This window comes from Dermacentor andersoni, chromosome 3 (assembly GCF_023375885.2).
Source record: "Dermacentor andersoni chromosome 3, qqDerAnde1_hic_scaffold, whole genome shotgun sequence".
In the NCBI taxonomy this organism is placed as follows: domain Eukaryota; kingdom Metazoa; phylum Arthropoda; class Arachnida; order Ixodida; family Ixodidae; genus Dermacentor; species Dermacentor andersoni.
This window is the reverse complement of record NC_092816.1, coordinates 237590108-237611461: the sequence shown is the minus strand read 5'-3', so window position 1 is coordinate 237611461 and position 21354 is coordinate 237590108. Positions and strand designations below refer to the sequence as shown.

The 21354-nt window shown below is 47.9% G+C and overlaps 2 protein-coding genes across 14 annotated transcripts in view; both read left to right on the top strand.

Moving 5' to 3' along the window:
- LOC126536996 (uncharacterized) overlaps nt 1-21354 on the top strand; it is a 615291-nt gene that overhangs the window by 335096 nt on the left and 258841 nt on the right. The gene's annotated exons all lie outside the window — the stretch shown is intronic.
- On the top strand, nt 1214-21345 carry LOC140216320 (uncharacterized). The gene is made up of 3 exons (XM_072286694.1): nt 1214-1948; nt 2823-2950; nt 21198-21345. The coding sequence occupies exons 1-3, from the start codon at nt 1214-1216 to the stop codon at nt 21343-21345; spliced, it is 1011 nt and encodes a 336-aa protein (XP_072142795.1).

Here is a 21354-nt window from a genome sequence, read left to right as displayed (position 1 = left end):
CGAAGTAGTAGACGCGCTTTTGACAGTGTTTGCACGAGTTGGGTTTCCAGCCAAAATTCAGGCAGATCAAGGGTTAGTATTCACAAGCGCACTGACTTCCACATTCTTGCAAAAGTGCGGGGTAAAGTTAATACACAGTTCTGTCTATCACCCTCAGTGAAACAGTGTAGAGAGGTGGCATTCGGTGCTTAAGCGAGTTTTGCGTGCGCTCTGTTACGAGCACAAGGAGGACTGGGAGAACTGTCTGCCGGCAACTTTGTTTACTTTGCGAACGGTTCCACATGAATCGACAGGGTTCTCGCCAGCAGAACTAGTGTATGGGAGGACACTCCGTTCTCTACTGAGAATGTTAAGAGAGATGTGGGAGGAAAGAGGGGAGAGTCCAACAGTGGTTGAATACGTGCTAAATTTGCTGGAACGGATAAGCGCAACCCAAGAACTAGTCGGAAAGAACATTTGAATAGCTCAAAAGAACGCCAAATTCTATTACAACAAGAATGCGACGCTTCGTACGTTTAACGCCGGAGACCAGGTAATGATCCTCAAACCTTCAAGAAGGAACAAGCTTGAAGTTCACTGGGACGGGCCCGCTAAAGTGTTGCACAAACTTTCAGATACTGTTAGTGACGTGATGGTGCTTGGCCCAGTTGGTGTGGGCTGCTACAGATGGCGCAACGTGACCTGCGCAACAAGTAGCCGCAGCGACATCGTCACCTACCTTATCCTGCTTCCGTTTCCGGGAGCCTCGCTTGTTTTTGCTGTTTGCCCGCGATGGGCGAGTCAGTCAAGCCATTGCCGCTGGAGTGATCAGTCGGTGTGTCAGATGTAACCTTAACCCGCATTAAACCGTTACCCTACTATGCGAGTCTTTCTGCGTTCAGCCCAAGCCTCACATCTGGCGCAGTCGACCACGAACCTCTTCCAAGCCATTCAGCCACGGCAGCGCAAGAACGACGGTCAGTACGCCTCTTCAGCCGCATTCGTCTTTGTAGTCGCGCCCTCACGCCGCCGAAGACTCACGCCTGAAGATACTTCTGCCATTTTACCGCTCGTCTGTGTTCACTCCGCGTCAGAAGAAAAGCACGGCCGTCAGATGAAGAGTGCCGGGAACGTTCACAACTAGCCCGGAACTAACTTGAATCCCGCGCATAACCTTTGGCTTAGCGCTCACTCGCCTAGTCTGCCGTGCGCCAGTCTCGCTTTGCGGTGCATCATGCCAGGAATTATTTGGGAGGAGCTTGACTCAACGACCATGTCGCGGCTCGGAGTCGACCTTATCCGTAATGAATTGGCCCGACGCGAGTTAGAGAGCACCGGCTCTAAGGAAGAGCTCATTCAGCGCCTCGAAGGCGACATTCACCAACGTCGTGAGGCAACGCCACGGTCAAGCGTGGAGAGGGCGGTTACCGCCGGCAACTCAGGTTTGACCCTTGATACCGCGACGCTCGAAAGTCTGGCACTTCTGTTTCAACAGCTGCGACGCCCCTCGACTACAGTTACCACACTGCCAGACCTGTCGTCATCGATTGCTTACTTTGATCAGTCTCCAGCACAAAATGTTAATGTCTGGCTCAATGACGTCCGCCGGGTACAGCAGCTTACCGCATGCGACGACGCCACCACTCGTCTCATTGCCGCAAGTAAACTGAAAGGCACAGCTCGTAATTGGCACCTCGCTTTTGGAAATCACCATTCAACCTGGGAAACATGGAGCGCCGCCCTGAAGGAAACATTTTTATCGGAGCTGACCCTCATCGAATGGCAGGAACGTGTCATAAAGATCAGACAGGGCCCAGGCGAGAGCCTACAAGGGTACGCTTACGCAAAGCTGCGTGTGGTTGAAAGCTGCCCCGTCACCCTTATTGACGCCCAGAAGATTGATTATCTACTACAAGGTCTTCAAGAACCACATGTCATTGCGGCCATCGCGGCTAATAGGCCGTTAACAGTGCGTGACTTCATATCCACGTGCACAAGCCTAGACAAGTGCACTCAACGTGCCAATGACAGAGCAAGCGTGAAGCAACCGCTGCTTCCACAGAAGCCACTCCCTGGTTCATCTCAAAGTGGCAATTCAGGACGTCAGCAATATAACTTCCAGCCACCAGCTCCGCCAACAGCTACAACAGCACAGCCAAGACAGCGCATTTTCGAGTTGCCCAAGGAACAACAGGGACTAAGATACGAAGCCATTTCTGCCCAGTATGGGGCTCCAGCATTCCGGAGCGGCCAAGACATCGCACAAGCAACCTGTTACAAGTGCAAAGCGTTAGGGCATTTGGCGTCGGCATGTCCCTCGCATAGTAACAGGACACCACCGTCAACCATCCCTTATGCCCAACAGCCACGGGCTTTTCACAGTATGCCCGAAAAACTTGAAGGCTCCCAACATCAATGTCCATTTTTCACGGCGGCCATTGCAGGAGTCGGAGAACACGAAGCATATCCGGACTCTGGCTCGAACGTGACATTGATTTCTAAAGCCATCCTACCTTCCGCAATAATCTTGCCATGGACTAATTTCCCTCTTGCTGTCGTTGGAGGTGGTACAGCGTAACCAGTTGGGTCCGCCCTCCTTAAGATAACTATTGGCCCTATCACTGGTGCGGTTGAGGCAGCAGTTTTGGAGAACAACGTCCTACCCCTTATTCTGGGTGAAGACTGGTTTTTGGCAGCGCGAGCCCGCTTGATCTTCCAGCCACCAGAGCCCACTCAGCTACAACATCCAGCCACGGGTGTAACGCTTCTAGCCACTCAGCGTCTGGTCCCGCGAATGGCCAATGCCGTCATTTTAGCCCGCTCAAAACTTTTTGCGCCTGCAGAAGCAACATCACAAGACTGTCTACAACGAGAACCCTTACCTTCGCAAGAAGAGCCTCCCTGGCAAGTTTTGGCGGCGAAGACAGTGCCGCTGGAAAGCAGCACTGCCACACTACAAGTCTGCACTACGGTGCCTGTAACCATCCACCCCGAACTCCCACCAGCCAGCCTAGGCGACATTTAGAAACTCGGTAGAAAAGAACAACTGGAGGCCTGTCCTTTTAGAAAATGACGCCAATAATGCTTACGAGGCATTCTTAGGTATTCTGAAGCCGATTTACGAGGCCTGTTTCCCAATATTAACAAAAAAACAAAGGCGTCACAGTCGCAAACCATGGGTCACACCGGAGTTGGTGGCAAAGATAAACACAAAGAACATCCTATATCATAAGTTTATTAAATCGAGAGCTGAATGTGATCTGACAGCGTTTAAAAAATATCGAAACCGCTTGAATACTGAGCTCAAGAAAGCCAGAAACGCCTATTACACAAATCAATTCACGTCAACTTGTGGTCGTGTCGACATTATGTGGAAGAGGCTAAACGCAATTTTGGGGAGAAATAGCAAATCAGGTGAATTAAATATGCTAAATATCGATGGTGTAAGTATAACTGGAAAAGAATTAGCAGATACGTTTAATACGCACTTTATTTGCGCTTCTAGAAATCAAGTCCCACATAACAATCTCAGTGATGTCGTTCATATAAGCGACACTATATTTCTCAAACCGGTTGAAGAAGCAGATGTAATGACAGCCTTCCACGAACTAAACAATAGCACATCCATTGATATTGATGGCCTCCAGATAAAGCCTATACGGTATATTTTTGACCTTATTTTACCATACATCACGCATATCTTAAACCTTTGTGTCAGTACCGCTGTATTTCCTCGTAAAATGCAGATTGCACGTGTAACAGTTATCTTTAAAAAGGGTGATAAAAACCAGCTCGGGAATTACAGGCCAATATCTATCTTACCCGTGTTTTCTAAGCTACTAGAAAAAGTAATACTTAGAAACTTTTTGCAGTTTGAAGAAAAACACAAAATTATAACAGCAGCTCAGTATGGCTTCCGTAAGCACCACTCTACTGAACTTGCACTATTAGATCAACGAGAATATATATTGAACGAACTCGAACATAATAGGATAGTCATTGGTATTTTTCTTGATTTTTCGAAGGCATTCGACTTATTAAACCATACAATACTTCTTCGTAAACTTGAGCGTTGTGGCTTCCGCGGCCATGCACTATCGCTTGTGCAGTCATACCTCATGGATCGCAAACAGGCAGTAGCAATAAATGGTCTCCTCTCAGATATGCAATCTGTAGGCTGTGGCGTTCCACAAGGTAGCATTTTGGGTCCATTTCTGTTTAATCTTTACATCAATGACATTGTACATGCAACTCCATTCGTTAAATTTATCATCTATGCTGACGACACCAGTATTTTTCTTGCCGGAGATAATGCAGCCGAACTCACAGATACTGCAAACAATGCACTGAGGCAAATAGAAAACTGGAGTAGCAGAAATGCGTTGCGGATTAACACAGCAAAGACTAAAGTCGTTGTTTTCAGAGGTAGAAACAAGAAGGTCCGTCTCACTAAGAATATATTCCTTCAGTCCGTACCCTTAGAAGTTGTGCCTTCATTTAAAACATTAGGTATATTATTTAATGAAAGAATGTCATGGGATGATCATGTCAGCTTTGTAACAAATAAATGTTCACGTATTATTGGTCTTCTTTACAAGAACCGTGAGATACTACCGCGAAATGTAATGCTAATGCTATATAATTCATTGATACAATCGCATTTCAGCTATTGCCATTTAACCTGGGGTGCAACAACAGCAGGCAATCTTCAGAAACTACACTTGTTACAGAAAAAATTTCTAAGAATTGTTGAAAATGTTCCGCATACCTACCATACGGCCGCACTTTTCTTAAAGTATAACTTACTACCAATTACTAAACTTTATGACTATCGTCTGAGCAAGTGTGTGAAAAACGAGGTGTTGAAGAACATATCTTTTCTATCAAAATTAGCTGGTTTAGAAAAACGAGATGCAATGTACAGCACAAGAAACATAGCACAATGGAACGTAAAAACATACAGAACTTTCTATGGTAATCAAACATTAGAAAATAAACTACCACGACTTCTTAACAAACTCGCACAAAACGATATTGATCTCCAAAACACAACACGCCACAAACTGTTCGAGTATTTTTTACACTACACCTAACCTTTTTTTTTTTTTTTTTTTTTTTTTTTTTCTGTGATTTGTCTACCCAATTCTTCTTTCTTTCACCATCATTGTAAGTTTTTTTTCCAGCCAGGACAATGCTGTTGATTTTATGCTGACTACTGTAACCGGATAACAACTCTGCTATATGTATTTTTTTTTTTTTTTTTTTTTTCCTTTGTTATCTGTATTTCCTGTATTTTCTTTTCTTTTTCGTGTGTGTGAAAAAAAAAAAAAAGAAAAAAAGAAAAAGGAAAAAAAAAAGGAAAAAAAAGGGAAAGAAAAACAACCACTGTATTGCTGTCAAAGTGGGGGCCCGTGGCCTTGTCAAGCTGTCCAACGGCAGCTTTTACTACGGGTCCCCGCCATCATCTGTACCATGGTGGCAAATAAATTTGAATTTGAATTTAGGCAGCCAGCTCTCCCCTGAACAGCAGTCTGTCATTGCTGACATACTGGCCAAGAACAATGCCGTCTTTTCTCGCCATGAAGATGACATTGGTCATTTTACTGACAATCAACATCGCATTGATTTGCTGCCAAATACTGTGCCGTACAGCCGCAGCCCTTACAGATATACGCTAGAAGACAGGCAATTCCTCGAAAGGCAAATTGAAAAGCTTCTTGCTCAAAATATCATCCTCCCTGCATCTGGCCCGTGGGCATTCCCAGTTGTTGTGGTGTCTCGCAGTGGAAAGAAACGCTTGTGTGTGAATTACATTCCACTTAATGAACGTACGATCAAGCTTGTGCACCCCCTACCTCTGGTGGACGACGTCATTCAGGACATCGCTGGCTGCGCCTACTTCGCCACAATGGACATTAAGTGCGCCTACTGGCAAGTAAGCCTGAGACCCCAGGACTATGAGAAAACCGCATTCATCACCCACCACGGAACTTACATGTGGACCCGAATGCCATTCGGAATAAAGAATGCGCCGTCCACATTTCAGCGAGCCATGCAACTAGTATTCCAAAACCTTCAGCCTCGCCCGGATAAATGCGGCATACGAGTATATCTCGATGACATCCTTATCTATGCAGTCATTCGCCACATTTGCAGACTTGATGGAAGAGGCCCTCCAGTTGCTGCATACCAGTGGACTTAAGGCCTCACTTGAGAAATGTTCCTTTGGTCTCGCTTGCATCAAATTTCTTGGGTTCATCATTTCAAGCGAAGGCCATCGCCCGGATCCAGAAAGAGCAGCTGCCATGTACCGTATCGCAACTCCCCGAAACTAAAAGGAACTCCTTTCCTGGATACAGACAGCCAGCTTTTACCGTCGATTCATCAAGGGCTTCGCTAAAGCGGTAGCCCCTCTTTAAGCCCTTGTCAAGTCGTCCACATTTCTGTGGTCCCCAGAATGCGAAACTGCTTGCAGACTATTCGCTCAGCCCTTACAGAGCCACCACTACTTGCTCATTTCAATCAATATGCAGCAACAACAGTAACCACTGATGCTTCTGGTGAAGCCATAGGAGCAGTGTTGTCACAATTTCAGGATGGCAAAGAACGTGTTATTGCCTATGCTAGCCGATCCGTGACGCTAGACAAACGCAAGCTTCACAGTAACGTGTGGAAAGGCATCGCAGTACATTGGGCAATAATAGTGAAATTTCGTCAGTATCTAATCGGAATCAAGTTCGTCCTAGTTACAAATAACTGGACTGTTGCTTGCTTGACGAAGTGTGTGAAACCATCTCGCAGATTTACTTCCATGCTCATGGACTTGGTTGAATTTGACTTCTCGGTCAGACATTTGCCTGGACGGCAGAATGTTGTAGCTGACCATTTGTGTAGACTTTCGTGTGCAGTCACACACTCCGCTCAAGCGCTGGTTGCCGCTCAAGAAAAAGACCCCGAATGCAGTGCAGTTCTTCAAAGCCTTGCTAATGGAGATGCCCCGGCCGAGTTCAGCCTAATCGACAACGTGCTATACCATCGGGCACCGACAGGAACATATGCTGTTGTAGCGCCATCGTCATTGCGTCCCGCCATTCTCCAGGCACTACATGATGGTGCAGGTCATTCGACGTCAAGCGGATTTACACAAAGTGCAAGACCGCTACTGGTGGCCAGAGATGGAAAATGCAGTCAAGAGCTACGTGTCATCCTGCCAATGCTGCCAGCAGTATAGCCGTCCAACCTCAAGAAGTGTTGGTTTTCTTGGCAAAATGCCAACTTCAGATGTTCCATTCTCGAGCATTGCTATCGACCACATAACTATGCCTCCCAGCAACTCATCACGGTACATACTGAACGTGATTGATGTTGCAACTCGTTTATTGCTCCAGGAGCCGTTCCATCAACCTCAGCACGCGAATTTATTCAGACTTTGCATAAAGTATTTTATTGCTATGGTGCACATGACTACTGTCTCTCAGACCATGGGTCGGCCTTTGAGTTGACAGAGTTCAAGCGGTTCGTGCATTTACATAACATTGAGCCGCACTATTCAACAGCCTACCGACCTGAAGGGAATGGCCTCGTTGAACGAAGCAATGGGACATTACTTACACTGTTACGGAAAATATGTGCTTTGGAACCTTTATCATGGCCTGCAAAGCGCCATGAAGCAGCCTTTGCGGTCAACACTTCGGTTAATTCTAGCACCAGCTTTTCGCCATTCCAGTTACTCTTCAGCTACGTGCCTAAGGTTCCTCTCCAGCAACAACGGTCGCTCCAACAAACCTGCCTTGTTGAGCGCGTCCTTGACGTAACAGCGCAACGTTCAGACGCATCTGCCAATTCAGAAGCAGCTCAAGCCTCCCGCAAACGCCGCTATGATAGTACCCATCGCTCTCATAGCTTCACAGTAGGTGACCTAGTATGGATCAAACGTCAAGCGCCAGCGCCCCACGAGAAAATGACACCGCGCTTCAGAGGGCTCTACCGTCTCACTGTGCAGTTGACTGCATCCACATTCAAGGCTTTGCGTGTGTCAGGAATGACAGCTCGCCTGCTTAACCAGCCAAGAACTGTGCATGTTTCGCAAATTAGGTTGTATCTACCTCCGTCATCTCCTGTGGCACACCTTTCGTCCAGCCTTGAAGGGGAAACATCCGCCACTACAGTCCCTGATGATGAAACTGCCATCCACCAAACACAGCCTCAGCGCCGACAGCGTGTGCGCCACGTTCCCCGTCACTTGCGAGACTTCGTTCTTGAGTGACTATATGGACGCCAAGTTAGACCAAGGGACTTGGTCATCCGGATGGGGGTGGAATGTGAGTGACGTGATGGTGCTTGGCCCACTTGGTGTGGGCTGCTACAGATGGCGCAACGTGACCTGCGCAACAAGTAGCCGCAGCGACATCGTCACCTACCTTGTCCTGCTTCCGTTTCCGGGAGCCTCGCTTGTTTTTGCTGTTTGCCCGCGATGGGCGAGTCAGTCAAGCCATTGCCGCTGGAGTGATCAGTCGGTGTGTGAAATGTAACCTTAACCCGCATTAAACCGTTACCCTACTATGCGAGTCTTCCTGCGTTCAGTCCGAGCCTCACAATACTAACTATGATCTGAAAATGCCCGGTCGCAGGAAGGAAGTGAGGATATATCACTGCAACTTGGTGAAGCCGTATATAGAGCGGAGCGGAGTCGTTAACTATACCATCAAAGAGCAGGATGACACTAGTACCAAGTTTAAAGAGTATAGGGCGACCTCCAACTCTGAAATCGGCCTAGAAGTAGTAGAACACTCGGTAAGCTCGCACGCTCTAAGACCCGAGCAGCTAGATGAGCTAAAAGAGGTGTTAGGGGAATATCTCTAGAGATTCAGCGATCGGCCGGGTAGGACCGAACTAATAACGCATAAAATTGAGCTGACATCAACCGAACCAGTAAGATCAAAGCCTTACAAATCAAAGTCTCCAAGACAGAGAGAGATTATGGAGGCAGAGATACAGCGCATGCTAGAGTTGGAAGTTATTGAGCCCGCTGAGAGTGAATACACGTCACCGCTAATACTGGTAGAAACGCCTAACAAGGACCCTCGTCCGTGTGTTGACTACAGGAAGTTAAATGCCATCACTAGGGACCAGCTGTACCCGATACACAACATTGAGGAATGAATTGAAAGAGTTAGCCCTGCTAAATACATTTTAACTATAGATCTCGTGCGGGGGTACTGGCAAGTTCCCCTTTCAGAAAGTGCCAGCAGCTATGCCGCATTCATTTCACCTATAGGCACTTTTCGCCCTCTTGCACTTAGCTTCGGGCTGAAGAACGCGCCGTTTAGCTTCTCTAAGTTAATGGATATTGTCCGATAAGACTTGCAGGAGTTCGCCTTGCCATATCTAGATGATGTAGCAATTTTTTCGGACAGCTGGGAACAACACGTATCGCACCGCAAACAGGTGCTCTCACGGTTGAGAGAAGCCGGCTTAACGATGAAAGCGGAAAAGTGTAAATTTGCGTGTTCGCACGTTACTTATCTGGGCCATGTTGTCGGCCAGGGCACGAGACGGCCGGCCGAGCTGAAAATAGCTACGATTGGAGAATTTTCTCAGCCGCGTACGAAAACAGACCTTCGTTCTTTTTTGGGACTTGTGGGATACTATGAACGGTACATTCCGAATTACTCGCAAATGGTATGTCTATTAAGGGACGCCCTCCGAAAGGGAGCACCTAGTAGTGTACACTGGGATAAGGACAAAGAGAACGCTTTCCAAAGTTTGAAAACGCTATTGGTTTCTCGTCCTGTGCTTCGCGCGCCAGACTACACAAAGGAATTCATAGTTCAATGCGACGCAAGCGACAGAGTTATTGGCGTGGTGCTTAGTCAGGTCGGCGACGATAACGAGGAGCATCCTATCCTCTATGCCAGCCGTAAACTAAATGTAAGAGAGGAAGCCTACAGCGCTTATGAGAAGGAATGCGCTTGTTTAGTTTGGGCCGCCCAGAAGTTGTCGTGTTCATCTTCGAGACCGACCACTGTCCTCTGACGTGGCTCAATCAAATGTCACACAAAAATGGCCGCTTGCACCGATGGAGCCTCACTCTCCAAGAGTACAACTGCTCCGTTAGATATAAGAAGATATATATATATATATATATATAAGATATATAAGATATAAGATACATATAAGTTATATAAGAAACCATCAGCATAGCAATGCTGATGGTTTGAGCAGGCTAATTTGAATTCTGCGTTTGAGGGTCCCGCCTAAATTTTAGGGTTACTAGTGTTAATTTTTTTTAAACCAAGAAGATCTCCTTTTATTTAGCAGGATTCCCTCCATGATTGCTGAATTTCTCAGCACGAAATTGCTTCAGAAATTGGCATAGCGAAATGCAGCATTTTTTTTCTGCACTTATGTTGGGTTTTTTTTTTTTTTTTTTTTGAAGCCTAGCGGGTCTAAGGTGAGAGCCAATGTACGTCACCTCGGCGCAGAGCCGTGTTGTGGGGTTCATTTTGCAGTTGCCTGTCCTTGTTGGATGTTTTGGGGCGGTGACTACAATAAACAAGTGGTCGCTGCGAGCCAAGGCATCAATCACCCCCTGACTACCAGCCGTTCTCTTCCTGCCCAGCGGTTGTCAGCGCTAGACAGTCGAGATTTTTCGGGCTATGGAGGCGCTGTTAAGAACGGCGAGCTGCAGTGCAAGATTGCCACCCATTTACGACTATGGCGGCAATATCCCGGCGTTGTTAAGAACGGCGAGCTGCAGTGCAAGATTGCCACCCACTTACGACTATGGCGGCAATATCCCGGCGCTGTTAAGAACGGCGAGCTGCAGTGCAAGATTGCCACCCACTTACGACTATGACGGCAACATTCCGGGAGCGTCGCCGCCAGCTTCTAGCCACAGCGTGAGTAAATCGACTTTGTGACGGAATGAGTTCGGCGGGCCAACTATTGTTCCCAAACTCCCCAACGCGCTACTCAGAACGGCTCCGAGTTCTACGGGGCCCCTCTGACGTCGGTTCCGGACCTTCGAACGTGTGTGCTTTTGTGCGTGCGTCCTGCGGAGAGGCGGTTAGTTTGATATCACCAAACGAACGTTCGCGTCGCCTTGTATCGCGGGAGGACCGAGTGTTTAAGAACTGCTGTTGTGCGGATGCTCGACCCGCTTTTCTTAAGCAGTCATGTTGGACTGAGACACTCTCTCTAAAGCAGTCATGTTAGACTGATGTACTTTCTCACGTGCACCTGGTGAAGTGCTGCTTTGCTTTTTTTTTTCTTTACAGTCATTGTCATGGTCCAGCCGACAGCGTCCCCGCTTGCTTTGCTTCTCGTTTGCAAGCTTCTCTGTTGATCTGAAATGCAGTCGTTAACGGCGCCAGATGTATCGAATAGCGCTAAGTCTCTCATTTCCAAACAGACCCCACGTAAGCTTTTCGTTTCATCATCATCATCCTCATCATCAGCCTGGTTATGCCCACTGCAGGGCAAAGGCTTCTCCCATACTTCTCCAACTACCCCGGTCATGTACTAATTGTGGCTATGTCGTCCCTGCAAACTTCTTAATCTCATCCGCCCACCTAACTTTCTGCCGCCCCCTGCTACGCTTCCCTTCCCTTGGAATCCAGTCCGTAACCCTTAATGACCATCGGTTATCTTCCCTCCTCATTACATGTCCTGCCCATGCCCATTTATTTTTCTTGATTTCAACTAAGAGGTCATTAACTCGCGTTTATTCCCCTTCCCTATCTGCTCTTTTCTTATCCCTTAATTTTACACCCATCATTCTTCTTTCCATAGCTCGTTGCGTCGTCCTCAATTTGAGTAGAACCCTTTTCGTAAGCCTCCAGGTTTCTGCCCCGTACGTGAGTACTGCTAAGACACAGCACTTATACACTTTTCTCCTGAGGGATAATGGCAACCTGCTGGTCATGATCTAAGAAAGCCTGCCAAGCGTACCCCAACCCATTCTTATTCTTCTGATTATTCAGTCTCACGATCCGGATCCGCAGTCACTACCTGTCCTAAGTAGATGTATTCCCTTCCCACTTCCAGTGCCTCGCTACCTATCGAAAACTGCTGTTCTCTTCCGAGACTGTTAAACAGTACTTTAGTTTTCTGCAGATTAATTTTTAGACCCACTCTTCTGCTTTGCCTCTCCAGGTCAGTGAGCATGAATTGCAATTGGTCCCCTGAGTTACTAAGCAAGGCAATATCATCAGCGAATCGCAAGGTACTAAGGTATTCTCCATTTACTCTTATCCCCAATTCTTCCCAATCGAGGTCTCTGAATACCTTCTGTAAACACGCTGTGAATAGCATTGGAGAGATCGTATCTCCCTGCCTGACACCTTTCTTTATTGGGATTTTGTTGCTTTCTTTATGGAGGACTACGGTGGCTGTGGACCCGCTATAGATATCATTCAGTATTTTTACATACGGCTCGTCTACACCCTGATTCTGTAATGCCTCCATGACTGCTGAGGTTTCGACTGAATCAAACGCTTTCTCGTAATCAATGAAAGCTGTATACTGCCACATCCTATATGGTCGCCGCGGGTATGTGCAAGGTGATGAAAACGTCGTTGAAGAAGCGCGTGAGTAGAAAAACAGATACGACAACGACGTCGCGTACACTGCTCACGCGCTTCTTCTTCGTCGCCAGGGAACGTCGACACATTGTTAAAGGCACGGCTGCTGCTTCCTTCGACAAATTTACCTCAATACAAGACTGCCTCTCAGTGGAGCACGCGACGTCCACCGTGGCCATGCCTGCCCCTGTGGTTGATATCAGTCCCACCTTGTCACCCGTCGAACGCAACAGCCTTCTTGAGCTCATCGATGAGTGTAAAAGCTGCTTTTCATCCACGTCACGAGTCAGCCAGACGCCGCTCACTAAGCACCGTATTGTCACCGAAGCCGACGCCAGACCAATTCGGCAGAATCTTTATCATGTACCACCGAAAGAGCGCGAGGCGATACAAACACAAGTGAAGACGATGCTTGAGGACGGGGTTATTCGGCCATTTAAGAATCCTTGGGCATCGCCTGTCGTTGGTGAAAAAGAAGGACGGTAGCCTGCGCTTCTGCGTCGACTATCGAAAACTCAACCAGATCACAAAGAAAGACGTTTATCCGTTGCCGAGTATCGACGATTCACTGGACAGGCTACGAAACGCACGTTACTTTTCGTCGATGGACTTGAAAAGCGGCTACTGGCAAATAGAAGTGGATGAGAGAGACCGTGAGAAGACCGCTTTTGTAACGCCCGACGGACTTTATGAATTTCAGGTGCTCCCCTTCGGTTTGTGTTCAGCGCCAGCAACGTTTCAACGACTAATGGACACGGTACTTTTAGGCCTCAAATGGCAAACCTGTCTGGTGTACCTCGACGACGTGATTGTTTTCTCCGTCACGTTCGAGGAACACTTACGGAGACTAAAGACGGTCTTTGAAGCAATACGCTCAGCTGGTCTAACTTTAAAACCTGAAAAGTGCCATTTTGGCTTTGAAGAACTTCAATTTCTCGGTCACGTTGTCAGTCGTGAAGGTGTCCGACCTGACCCTGATAAAATCTCTGCCGTTGCTAATTTCCCAACGCCATCAGATAAGAAGGCCGTACGACGTTTTCTGGGCCTTTGCGCCTACTACCGACGCTTTATTGCAGAACTTTCCCGCATCGCATGGCCATTAACACATCTAAACAGAGAAGATGGCCCCTTCGTGTGGGATGAAGACCAGCAACGGGCATTTCACGACCTACGGCAACGGCTGCAGACGCCTCCCGTGCTCGCACACTTTGATGACGAAGCTCCTACGATTCTTCATACCGGCGCTAGTAATGTCGGCCTCGGCGCAGTGCTTGTACAGCGGCAGGACGGCACCGAAAGAGTGATTGCTTACGCCAGCAGGACGCTATCATGGACGGAAGCAAACTACTCCACTACAGAAAAAGAATGTCTCGCACTGGTGTGGGCCGTCCTGAAATTTCGGCCATATATGTATGGTCGGTGTTTCACCATTGTCAGCGATCATCATGCACTTTGCTGGCTGACTAAATTAAAATATCCAGCTGGTCGGCTTGCGCGCTGGAGTCTTCGGCTCCAAGAGTTCGACTTCACGGTTGTCTACTAATCAGAGAAACGACACACCGACGCCGACTGCCTTTCTCAGTATCCTGTAGAGACTGCAGTGCACGACGATGACGACACGGCTTTTCTAGGCGTGCTAGATACTGTCGCCGTTTCACGCCACCAACGCGAGGACGCAGTACTGGTTCCTCTTTTCGATTACTTAGAGGGAAAGACAAGCAGCGTGCCGAGGTTATTCGTGAGAGGGCTGCCTTCGTTTCGCTTGCGCCACGGCGTTCTCTATAAAAAGAACTTTTCACCTAGTGGCAGCAGCTGCCTACTCGTCATTCCCGCATCTCTTCGCGACGAAGTCCTACATGCCTGTCACAACGAGCCGACCGCTGGTCACTTAGCTACACTCGGACATTGGCGAGAATTAGGCTAAAGTACTATTGGCCGAGACTTGCGTCGATCGTGAAACGATACATATCGACATGCCTGGATTGCCAGCGCCGCAACGCCCTACCCGGCAAGCCAGCTGGACTGCTGCATCCTGTTCAGATACCGCAAGCGCCGTTCGAACAACTTGGGATGGAGCTTTTAGGTCCGTTTCCACTATCTACTGCCGGAAATAGATGGATAATCGTCGTCACAGATTATATTACTCGATACGCCGAAACAGGTGCTATCCAACGTGGAACAGCAGCCGAAGCGGCGCGATTTTTCATCAAAGCCGTCGTCCTAAGGCATGGCGCTCCCGCAGTGGTCATAACAGACAGAGGATCTGAGTTCACGGCTGCGCTTCTGGATACCGTTTTGCGACTCAGTGGTACCACTCACCGAAAGGCCACGGCTTATCATCCCCAAACCAATGGGCTGACAGAACGCCTGAATAGGACTCTGGCAGACATGATGAGTATGTACATCGACGTCGACCACAAGAACTGGGACAAGATTTTACCATATGTTACATTTGCGTATAACACGGCTTGTCAAGAGACAACACGCGTGACGCCTTTTAACCTCTTTTACGGCCGGGAAGTGACAACCATGTATGACGCAATGCTCCCGAACACGAGTGCGGTGACGACGAGACTGGTGCCGAGGAGTTTACGCAACGCGCAGAGGAAGCCAGGCAGCTTGCGCGTTTCCGAATCCAAGAACAACAGGAATACGATGCCCGACACCACAATCTCCGGCACAGACCCGTCACATACAACGTCTATGACCAGGTATGTGCCTGGACTCCGATTCGTTGGCGGGGGCTGTCTGAGAAGCTCCTGCGAAAATACTTCGGCCCGTATACAGTTCTGCGCCGCATCAGCGATGTGAATTATGAAGTTGTCCCCGACAGCCATAACTGCTCCAAACGCCGGCGGCATCTGCCGGAGGTTGTGCACGTGCTTCGTATGAAGCCATACTTTTCCTCATGACCTAAACTTTGCACCGTCTGTGCACAGCTTTCGGTGGTTAGTGCATCGGGACGATGCCTTTTTTTTTTTTCAAAGGAGAGTCAAATGCCACATCCTATATGGTCGCCGCGGGTATGTGCCAGGCGATGAAAACGACGTTGAAGAAGCGCGTGAGTAGAAAAACGGACGACAACGACGTCGCGTTGACTGCTCGGATAAAGTGCTTTTACACGTCCTCGACACCGGCTTTCCCGTCTCCTACTAAGCTGTGACAACATAAGGGTTGGTTATATTCCGCATATTTCTCTATTACCTGATTGATAGTGTGAATATGGTCTGTTATTGACTAGCCTTTGCGGAATCCTGCCTGGTCCTTTGGTTGACGGAAGTCTAAGGTGTTCCTGATTCTATCTGCAATTACCTTAGTAAATACATTGTAGGCAACGAACAATAAGCTCATCGGTCTATAATTTTTCAAGTCTTTGGCGTCCCCTTTCTTATGGATTAGAATTATCTTAACGTTCTTCGATGATTCCCGTACGCTCGAACTCATCAGGCATTGCGTATACAGGGTGGCCAGTTTTTCTATAACTATCTGCCCACCATCGTTCAACAAATCTGCTGTTACCTGATCCTCCCCAGCTGCCTTCCCCCTTTTTAATTTTTTTTATTTATTAATACTGTCAACCCTCACAGAGGGTCATAACAGAGAGGACAATACAATTACTTACATCAAATATGTACAATGCCAATGTACGTAAGGTAGCTTAACACATGTCATTTCACAGTGAATGAGATGTTCACTTGAATGATGTTCAGCGCACTTCTGACATTTATCAAAGTACGTACAATGAACATTAAGTCGCACATATCACTTGGCACTTCAAAACTAAATTGGAAACTCCCCTAAATACGCCTCAGCAGCATTTTCAAAGTTGGTGACATCATTTAGGCTAACAATAGCGTTTGGCAATTGGTTCCACATTTCTATTGCATCCGGGAAAAAAGAGTATCGATATGTATCAGTGTTGGTACGGTACGGCTTTATGACGTAGTCGTGGTTAGTTCGCGGGTTTCTTTTGCCTGGAGCGTGTAGATATTTGAGCTTATCAATCTTAAGTTGATCCTGCGTTATTTGATAAAGCATCTTCTGCCTATATTTCTTTCTACGTACCTCAAGAAGATCCAAGTTGCAACGTTGTAACATAAGCGTGACCGATTCCGTCCTTCGGTACGTCGAACAAACAATACGCGCCGCCAGTCTCTGTATCCTTTCCAACTTTTTCTTAAGCGTCACATGATGGGGACTCCAAACAACGGCTGAATATTCTAGTATCGCCCTAATGAAGGTGGTGTGTGCAATAAGTTTTAGATTGCGCGATGCATATTCCAAGTTTTTTCTCAGAAAGTATAACTTTTCATAGGCAGTCATGCAGACTTTATCTATATGTTGGTTCCATGTCAAATTTCGTGTTATTGTTACCCCTAGATACTTGGACTGGTGCGCATTCTCCAATATATGTCCTCCAATGCTATAAAAAAGGAATAGATAGTTTTCTTTTTGCTGGTGTGTGTATATGTAGATTTGGGATAATTTACGGCCACGGCGGCCGCATATCGATGGGGGCGAAATGCGAAAACACCCGTGTACTTAGATTTAGGTGCACGTCAAAGAACCTCAGGTGGTCGAAATTTCCGGAGTCCTCCACTACGGCGTGCCTCATAATCAGAAAGTGGTTTTGGCACGTAAAACCCCATAATTTAATTTTTTTTGGGGGGGGGTTAATTTATTTGCATTTCCTACACCAATCGTCTTAATTTTGCTAACATTTCTGAATTTTAAGCTGGTCATCTAGTTTAGTAATTGTGGTGTAAATTAAACAGTCATCTGCGAAAAGCTTAACCTGATCACCCTCTTCTGCCACGCTACTAATGTCATTGATATGAAGGAGAAACAATAGTGGTCCCAATACTGAGCCTTGGGGCACTCCTGAGAGTGCAGCTAATAAATCTGATACATAACCATCCAGTTTAACTACCTGCGTACGGTTGGTTAAATATGCTTCAACCCATTTTATTATCAATTCATTTATTCCTGCATTACGTAACTTGAAGATTAATTGGACATGAGGTACTTTATCAAAAGCTCTCGCAATATCCACGCAAACCACATCAACCTGTTGTCTTATATCTAGTGCACCCGCAAAGTCATGAATTGTTTCTATTAACTGTGTAACAATTGATAACCCGGTCCTAAAGCCATGTGGATAAGGATACAGTAAATTGTTCTGATCTAGAAACCTGAGTATGTGCTTTGCTATTATATGTTCGAAGGCTTTGCAACTAACTGAAGTAAGTGACACTGGACGGTAATTTGTTGCCTGTCTTCGATTACCTCCTTTAAATACAGGTATTGCAAATGCGGTGCGCCAGTCTTGCCGCAATGAGTGAGTTGTATAAGATTTTCGAAATATGACAGTTTGATAATGTGACATCTATTCTCCGTATCGTTTGAGGAATACGTTTGAGTGATCGCTGTGTTGAGCAGCGCCATGGGCCTCATGCAGGAGGCTAGCGTAGACATATAGTAATTTCAAGCCTAGTAGACTTGACATGCGGGAGAACGATGCCGGTGTACCACACAAATTTGATAGCGCCTGCCGCTTAGATGCTTCGTGGTTGCCTTAGGTTGGCCGTACACGTGCATGCGCTCTTATGTTTTAGTCCCTACGTCAAGCAATCAGATAGTGAGCAGACTTCCGATTTCATGCTGGTAATAGAGAGACACCGATTCTCTTCGTTGAATTAAAACTAATATACGCAAAGTAATTCACAACACATATACACACCGCGGCTGATAGTGGGCCTCATATGTTTGCGCCCTCAATAGATATCTCCGCGTACTGGAGTTACCGACGCACCGAAAGGCTTCCCCGACGACCTTATATGAACGGGCATTGCGTAAATTTCACAAAGTACGATCTAAAGCATCTCGATATCTTTCCGCACCACGCGACAGCAATACTTTCAAGCAGCGCTGCGCCGGATCGCCCAAGCCAGAGAGTAGGAAAGGCTCGCCGCGCGCCCTTTCCTCCTCGCCCGATGAAAAGGTGCATAGGCATGTCGTAATGGGGGACTGCGAGTTTTGACCAGCTGGGTTTCTTTAACGTGCCTCCAACGGACGGGACACGAGCGTCTTTGCATGTCGCCTCCATCGAAGTGCGGCCGCCGCGGCCGCGATTCGGTCCCGCGACCTCCCGCGCATAGAGAATAGAACCAACTTTAGAGAAGCGAAACTATACGTTCCGCAGTGCTACGAAAGTAAGCAGTGGCAGTGCATGGAACTTACGTAGGTGGACGCCAGATGGCGCTGCTGAACCAGGAAGGGGATGTGCAGCTTTCTCGAGAAACATCTAATACGGCCGCTTTTCACCGGTAGCGTATACGCTGGTACGCGCCGTACTCGCCCTGCCGGCTATGCGGCATGCCTCGGTGTCTTTGCTACCGCGTAGCTGGTGCATTCTAATTCCCAGGAGACCAAAGAGCCTCTACTGCCGCCCATACAAACAAGCCACAGGTGAGGTAACAGAACGTGCGACTTATTGGGAGAAGACAAGCAGTGTACATTCTCGTGCAAGAGCAGAAATAAAGTTTGCATGTCGAGATACGCTGGAATCATTGACGCGGACTCGTAAACGGCTTACCGTCGTCGCACATGGCGGTCAGGTAACGAGCGGCAACCTGCAGCGCAAGCAGATTGGACAGAGTGACCCACCTGTTTGCAGTGACAGTCGCCGTTAAAGATGAGCAACTTGCATTGCGAAGCAATGAGATGGCGCAGGAATCTGCTACCGCAGCCAACACAGCGACATGAACTACCCGGCATTTTAGCGTTAGCTCTTTTCCAACCTGCACGTTTCTTTTCTTTCGGGAGGCCGCTAATGTGTAGCTCACACTTGGTGCCCCACTTCGTCTCAATATGGACAAATCGGTTTTGTGGGCATCACCTTCGGCAGCCAGTTTTGCGGGCCTTTTCACGCATGTGGCTATCAACTTCATGCACTTCGAACCATGTAAGCACGTATGCTGGTCTCCGTTCTCAGCAAATCATGGCCGAGGAAGGCCACAAGCACAATTTGCCCAAAGAACGAACGGGGAGCACCAGTTACAGTGCGTGCATACTGGGACAACCGCAATAATAGTAACAGATTCTTTATCGCTGTGCACCCCACTTAATGCTGCTGCCGAGCCGCATATATTAAAAAAGCTTTCTACTCACTGGCTCCAAGTCATTTGCGCAGTTTACGATTATTATGGGCACCTGGGCACAAAGGCATACTTATGAATGAAACACCAGACAGCTTGGCCACGGGTTCCATTACAGGCCCTGTGTTTACCCTTTTTCCAACCACAGATTTCATCACGTCTGTCAGGTTTAGAAGATACATGCTTTTAACATCAATATCAAAACTAACATCATCCTCGGAACTACACCACTTACAGTTCCCTTGGAGCAGTAAATTTGGCAAAACCAGACAGACGGAAGGGACATTAACGAGGCTGCGTTGTCGAGTCCCACCCCTAAATTTATACATGCACTGATCTGGTCTGGCAATTTCCCCTTTGTGCCATTTCAGCGAATCATTAGAAAAGATTGAACACTATTTACTACAATGCCGGCGTTTCTCCTCCCTGAGAAAAAGGACATTAGAAATTACAGTGTGACAGCTCGGCCCGCCATTGAACACTTCTGTACTGTTTTCTGTCGGAGCGTCTGTGCTTGGGCGCTCACACAGGAATGTATTTATCGCCATAGAAAAATTCATTATTGCATGAAACCGACTTCATTGTCGACCGCTTTATTTATTTTATTCTTTCCTTGTTGCCTCATTTATATTATATGTGCCTTTTTTATTTAATGACTGTCTACTGAATCGTTTTGAACTTTTGGCCCCGAAACAGGGGCGCCCAACATGCGCACCGCCGGGCAGCATTCGCTGCGCGTCATGTCCAGACATTGGCAGACGCACCGCCAAGCCACGAACAAGTGTACACTGACGCCGCTTTCGACCCACGCACTAGCGAAGGAGCAGTCGCCTACCACGTAGTGGGTTCTTGTGAGACACATTCTACCTTTACAACTGCTGATGCTGACGACCCAACGGAACTTGAACTCCGCGCAATAGTCTGGGCATTATATAGAGCTTCAAGCACCAAGCAAGCAAAACACATCAATATATACACCGACTCTCCGTATGCGCTGCATGCCTGCAAGTCGCGGCACACAGCATCTTCGGAAGTACTCCTCGTCAAGCAGGCCTTCAGGCGTGCGGAGGCCCACAGGGTCACTGCAACACTTCATTGGATCCCTGGTCACCAGGGCATCGAGGGAAATGAGAGAGCCCATGAGGCGGTGCGCGCCCTTCTTTCCAACCGCGTCGTTTCCCGGGATCCTTCAGAAACCCTCACAACCAGCACAAGCAACACGACAAATGGAGCCCCGTATGACCCAGACAGAGCTCTGAGAGCAGCAGCCAACCGACGCAAGACGGAACTCCGTGCGAGTGTGCCCACAGACCCAGACCCACTTCCAGCCGGTCTTCCCAGGTCGGGTCAGGTGCTGCTGCATAGGCTTCGTTCTGGCTACGTCCTCACACCGGATGTGGTGGAGCGGTGGCGGCAGTACCGGCCACGCCGGGAAAGACGCCCTCCATCTCTGTCTCCCAATTCCCTTCCATCGCAGGAACCCGGCCTTCCCACAGCCTCCGTGGACCAAGAAGCGCTCCAGGCGCCACACAGGTGCCCTGACTGCGACATGGCCACGCGACCATCCGCGCCCCATCTGTTTTAGGAGTGCCAGCGACACGCTCAGCAGCGGGACCACCACTTGAGGGCGGTGC

Excerpts from the sequence above, each read along its gene's own strand:
- LOC140216320 (XM_072286694.1), top strand. The coding sequence starts at position 1,214 with ATGCCAGGAATTATTTGGGAGGAGCTTGACTCAACGACCATGTCGCGG. Across the intron at positions 1,949-2,822 it reads CGGCTAATAGGCCGTTAACA|AAGCAACATCACAAGACTGT; the intron begins GTGCGTGACTTC and ends TTGCGCCTGCAG. Across the intron at positions 2,951-21,197 it reads CACTACAAGTCTGCACTACG|GAACCCGGCCTTCCCACAGC; the intron begins GTGCCTGTAACC and ends CTTCCATCGCAG.